General features: G+C 47.4%; 1 protein-coding gene across 2 annotated transcripts in view; it reads left to right on the forward strand.

The window, feature by feature from the left end:
• Window positions 1–4,635, forward strand: part of KIAA1671 (KIAA1671 ortholog) — a 185,251-nt gene extending 180,616 nt beyond the window's left edge. For both annotated transcript variants that reach the window (XM_035017236.1, XM_035017237.1), the window contains 2 exons: window positions 2,258–2,340; window positions 3,487–4,635. In XM_035017236.1, coding sequence (XP_034873127.1) covers window positions 2,258–2,336 — 79 coding nt within the window. In that variant the 3' untranslated portion in view covers window positions 2,337–2,340; window positions 3,487–4,635. The remainder of the gene's footprint in view (window positions 1–2,257; window positions 2,341–3,486) is intronic.
• Window positions 4,636–6,000: the final 1,365 nt, after the last annotated feature.

A 6,000-nucleotide genomic window follows, 5' to 3' on the forward strand; every position in this document is an offset into this window, starting at 1 on the left:
TCTGTTGAAGAACATCTTGACTCTTTCCACAGTTTGGCTATTGCGGACATTGCTGCTATGAACATTGGGATGCATATGGCCCTTCTTTTCACTACATCTGTATCTTCAGGGTAAATACCCAGTAGTGCAATTGCTGGGTCATAGGGTAGCTCTATTTTTAAATTTTTGAGGAACCTCCACACTGTTTTCCAGAGTGGCTGTACCAACTTGCATTCCCACCAACAGTGTAAGAGGGTTCCCCTTTCTCCACAACCTCTCCAACATTTGTTGTTTCTTGCCTTGTCAATTTTTGCCATTCTAACTGGAGATTATGCTGTGAAATAAGTCAAACAGAGAAAGTCAATTATCATATGGTTTCACTTATTTGTGGAACAAAAGGAATAGCATGGAGGACATTAGGAGAAGGAAGGGAAAAATGAAGGGGGCGGAAATCGGAGGGGGAGACGAACCATGAGAGACTATGGACTCCGAGAAACAAACTGAAGGTTTTAGAGGGGAGGGGCTGGGGAATCGGTTAGCCCCGTGATGGGTATTAAGGAGGGCACGTATTGCATGGAGCACTGGGTATTATATGCAAACAATGAATCATGGATCACTACATCAAAAACTAATGATGTACTGTATGGTGATAACATAATAAAATAAAATTTAAAAAAATAATCTATGCTCACCATAGAAATTTTGGAAAATATAGGGGCACCTGGGTGGCTCAGTTGTCAAGCGTCTGCCTTTGGCTCAGGTCATGATCCCAGGGTCCTGGGATCGAGCCCCGCATCGGGCTCCCTGCTGGGCAGGAGGCCTACTTCTCCCTCTCCCACTCCCCCTGCTTGTGTTCCCTCTCTCGCTGTGTCTCTCTCTGTCAAATAAATAAATAAAATCTTAAAAAAAAAGAAATTTTGGAAAATATAAAAAGAATATAAAGTAGAAAACAAAATCACCGATGATCCCACCCCGCAAAGACCACCAGTGTGAGGTCAGGCCATCTCTCCTTCCATTTTAATTTAAAATGTACTTGAGATCACAACGTACATGTAGCTTCTTTCCCTGTTATGTGTTTCACGTGGGCCATTTTCCCAAGGCCGTTACACATGCTTCGTAAAAACGATCTTTTTCTTGAAAAGAGTTGCAAAGAGTCACGACTTTATGGCTTTTGTTAAGACGGTATGTTCTCACTACAACACAGCAAAGTCCGTGAAGAAAGTGAAAACTAAGATACTCAGGAGTGTCATGATTGAGATGGTGGCTGCTCGAATATATTCACTTTGAGAAGATTCACTGACCTGCACACTTATGGTTTGAGTAGTTTTCTGCATGTGTGTTCTTCACTTTAAAAAAGTTAAAACAAACCTTACCTCCCCCAAACGGTCATGTGTTACTGTTTGGTAAACATAAGGCATCTATCTGTGTCTCACGGACATCGTGTTAGTCAAGTATTCTCCAAAGAAACAGAAACAATAGGATGTGTGTATACACAGACACACACAGAGCAGAGGGAGGAAGGGAGGGAGAGACAGAGAGAGAGGAAGAGGGAGAGAGAGTTAGAGAGAGATTGAGATTGAGATTGATTTTAAGGAACTGGCTCCCCCAATCATGGGTACCAGCAAGTGCAAAATCTGCAGGGCAGGCTGGTAGGCTAGAGACTCAGGGAAGAACCAATATTGTAGTTTGAGTCCCCAGAGCAGTCTGTTATCAGAATTCCCTCTTCTTCTGGGGAGGTCAGTCTTTTTCTATTAAGGTCTTCAACTGGGATTGGATGAGGCCCACCCATAATAAGGAGGGTAATCTGCTTTACTGAAAGCTGACTGATTTAAATACTGATTTTGTCTTTAAAAATGCCTTCACAGAACCATCTAGAACAATGTTCAACCAAATATCTAGGTACTGTGGCCTAGCCGAGTTGACACATACAATTAACCATCATAGGCATTTACCTGGGTAGAGAGCTAGAAGGATGGAGGTATGCCTGGGGTGATGGATGGACGGAGATAATTCATGTGTCAGCGTGACTTCACAGCTGCAGATTATTTCATAGAATGGGTGTACCGTGATTTATTTACGATTCCTTGTTGTTGGGCGCTTTGTTTAATTCCTGTTTCTTGCTCATCGATCACATTAACATGGCATCTTTACCACCTTCCAGTGCCCTGCTCAGCATCACCTGGGCACTGAGGATGCGGGGTCGGGTACCTCACAACCCTGCCTGTAAGGAGCCCTCAAGCTGGCTCGCACTTGATTCTCACTGGCTTTGTGGTTTCAGGTCAGAAGAGCCCTCTCCCCAGTGGTTAAAGGAGCTAAAATCCAAGAAGAGGCAAAGCCTGTATGAGAACCAAGCTTGAGCAGGTATGAAGTGGGGATGCAGTGAGGAACCTGGACCGGGAGACAAAGGGTCAGAGACTCGAGGTGTTGTATCCTAGGAGAGAGAAGGGAAAATGGGTGCGGGTGTTCTGGGTTCCAATAAAGAGGGTAGTGCTGATCTGTTTCCTCTTAGGGGAAAAAAACCCAGGTGGGCAGCCTGGTCGAGGAGCCAGATAACCTAGGCTCTGGGCTCACGCACTTCTCACTGCATCTCAAAACCCTTTTATGAAGTGGAAAGGCAGGACATCAGGGGTTAGCTTAATCCGAAATGTCTCCAATTTTTACATTCGTATACAACCTGTATGATTAAAATTTAATTTGGAAAAAAAAAAAAGAAGGATATTAAAAAGTCAAATGATTAGATATGCCCTGGTGTGGGTCCCAAATGACTTCATATCTCAGGGGAACTTCAGGTTCCCCATCTGTAAAATGGGGTAACAGTGCCCATGTCACTGAGGGGTCCCCGGGGCTCACTGAGGAGGCACTAAAGTGCTGGCGGTCAGTCCTACGTGTAGGAGCATACGGCTCATACCCCCTGAAAGCTGGCTCTGATGTGAGCAGCCCAGGAGACCCGCCAGCCCCTTCCCCGGAAACCTCAGATGCAGAAAACACTGACCACAAAGCATTTTCCTGACCTGCTTAGTGGCAAAACCTGACCTGTGTGGATGTCTGTACTTTACGCTGCGGGTACATTATGGGGTGTTTCATAATATATATGTGTGCACATATGCATGTGTATCTGTGTATATAATAACCGCCCCCCCAAATTCTAAATCCCCAGGTAATCTGTGCTCAAGGGTTTTGGATAAGGAATGGGATCCTGTGTTGATTTTGTATGTAGTGCTCTACATGTGATATCTCTCTGAACCTTCCAGCCATCCATTTGAGGAAACAGGCTGGAACCCTCACCTGACCCTAAACTTCATGTGGGTTCTACTGCACCTGGCCACCTGCCACCTTCCTCACCCCACTCCAAAAAAAAAAAAAGTCACCTTTCCCAGCCTGTGGCCTGTAGGGATGGGGGGATGGCCGTCTCGAAGAATACCAGACAAGGTTTAAAGGCTTGATGGCCGAGACACCTAGGGTCCCATGTTCCTCTTGCTGACGCCAGGACTGTCCCTTTCTTTCCAGACAAGGGTCACTGCCACATCTAACGAACAGAAGCCTTAACTGTCAGAACCCGAAGATGAGGCCACACTGATGCCATTCCTTCCTGCACAAGGCTCCCTCCCTGGGCCCTTCCAGTGGGGTGGAGAACACGGCCCCGTGCCTCCTGCCTCTCCACAGGCTCCCCTCCCCCGCCGCCGATCGGGGCGTGAAGACCCGCCCTCCTCAAGCCCTTGCATGTCTCCGCAGACAACACTTGAGGCTGAGGATGAAGCCAGGCTGCCCAGAATTGTCCATGCTGGTGGTTTTGTGTTTTATGTGAACACTGTGCATTTCTACCCACCGTAGACATCACTCCGGGACCGTCAGTCTGAGGCTGGACCATCTCCCCGGGTTCTGGAAAACACCTGTATTATGAGGGCACCTCTCCCCTCGCCACCCCCACCAACCCCCACCAGGGCAGGTCCTTTCAAAAGCCTGTTTCCAAGGAAGAAGAGACTCCGTTTCCTGCTGTGACTGTGGCCCAAGGCAGGGTCATGGGGTTGGGTTGTGATTGCTTTATGGGCCAGTTCCACTCCTTCCCTCTCCCAAGAATCAGCAGCTCCAATTTTTTAAACATACCCACCCTCTCGTTTCAAGTGTATTTATCGTCACAATGGGGCCGTGCGCATAGATGACCTGCTCATTATACATCACTTCGGTTTGCTTTAGAAGGCGTTAAAGCAATAATTCAGCCAGCTTTCTTTGAAATTTGATATGTATACGTTTTTTACGTTCAAGAGCAGAAGGAAAGATGTGTGAATAATTGGCTTGAAGTATCCGATCGTCTCAGGTTATCTTACCCCATCCATGTTTTTAAAAGAAAATTCCAGTTGTCACCTTTGTATATATATTTTCCTGGTTTCTTCTCATTTGAGCTCTGATTTCTGTGGAGTGACCATTGTCCCTTGGCCTCAAGGGTTCATCAAAGGCAACCCGATGGCAGTGCCTTTTGCACCCAAACATCAGACCCGCCCTGAGAATCTTCTTCTCCAGTCTTTTTTGAACAGCGCCCAAGATGGAAGCATCATTACAAATTGGAACAAATGCATGAATGGGAGGAAGGGGGTTCTTCTGTTCCCTCTCACCTCTTCCTTCTACCACTCCCCCGCCGCACCCCCTGCCAACTCTACCTGACCAAGTGCTTCCTTTAGGTCCAAATGCAGGAAGGGAGGGGTCTTGCTGAAATCCTTCTCTGGACAGACATGCTGGATGCCAGGTAACAACATATGGGTTTTGCTTTGCTTCCTTTTTTTTTTTTTCTTGCTCTAAGCTCATTCCCAGGAATCTCTAAGACCTCTGGGGGTCGTAGGCACTCTCTGTATGGTCTTTCTTTTTGGAAATCCTCAACACCAGCCTCCTCCACGTCTGAAACCCAAGGCTCCAGCAAACATCCTGGATATGCTTGACTGGCCACCTGCCATGCCTGGAGTTGCCATAAACTGTGTGCCAACCTTGCCTGGGAGATGCCCGTTGGTGAGAAAGACGCTTGGGGCAGTTCATAGGGTCCCCTGTGACTGCTGAGGGACCTCAGGGCTGAGTTTTCTAAGGCTAGATAGGGAAGAGATGGGCCACATGCACGCCCACCCACTGACTTCCCAAGACATGAAAATCTTTCTTGATAAATCCACTATTTGCAAATGATGTCAAAACATACCTTCCTTCTCCCTGGCCACATCTCCAGGAGTCTCCATTTGTCTCCCCCATCTCTTCTTCCTTTCACCCTTTGCCATCTCTTCCTTCTCTTGGGGGTGGGGGTGAGGGGTGGAGAGGAATCCTGTTTCTCCAGGTTCAGCACCATGGACAGGGACTGAAGCCCCGCCCCCTCCCCCAGTCTGACCTTTGGCTACCGTTGTCGACCCCGTCACCCACCCAGCCTTTTGCATCTGGAAGCCTCATGCATCTGTGTCTGGAGCTTTGGCCCTGCTTGATAACAGTTGTGTTCTTTTCATTCCCAGAGGTAGTGGTCAGTCTGTTATCTGTGGCCCTTGGGTGGAAATTTGATTCCTCCAGGAACTGCTGCTTTGGGTGATTTTTCTTTCCTTTCCTTCGTTCTTTGTTTTAGATCCAGTTAATGTTCTGTTTTGTTCTGTTTTGAAGAAGGCTTCACGCCTAGCGTGGAGCCCAACGCAGAGCTTCAACTCATGACCCTGAGATCAAGACCTGAGCTAAGATCAAGAGTCAGACGCTTAACCAACTGAGCCATCCAGGCGCCCCGAGATCCGGTTAATGTTTTAAAACAATTTTGATGCGGTGGCTCTCCAGGGCCATAGGTCCCCTTGGAAGACACTCCTCATGTTCTGACCAACTCTTCCTGGCTGCTCTCTGTCTTTCCTTCAGGTGGGAAGGGCCCCTTGGTACCATCTTGGACAGTAGGAATAAACCTGCTCTATTCAGTGAGACTATAGATACCATGCAAAACCCTCCAATTCTTAATTAGTTATGTTTCAGCCCAAGTATACCCAACAGGGAAGAAAAACACTTGAACATGAGATGAAC

The sequence above is a fragment of the Mirounga leonina genome, unplaced genomic scaffold (genome assembly GCF_011800145.1).
Source record: "Mirounga leonina isolate KUSES-001 unplaced genomic scaffold, KU_Mleo_1.0 Mir_171, whole genome shotgun sequence".
In the NCBI taxonomy this organism is placed as follows: domain Eukaryota; kingdom Metazoa; phylum Chordata; class Mammalia; order Carnivora; family Phocidae; genus Mirounga; species Mirounga leonina.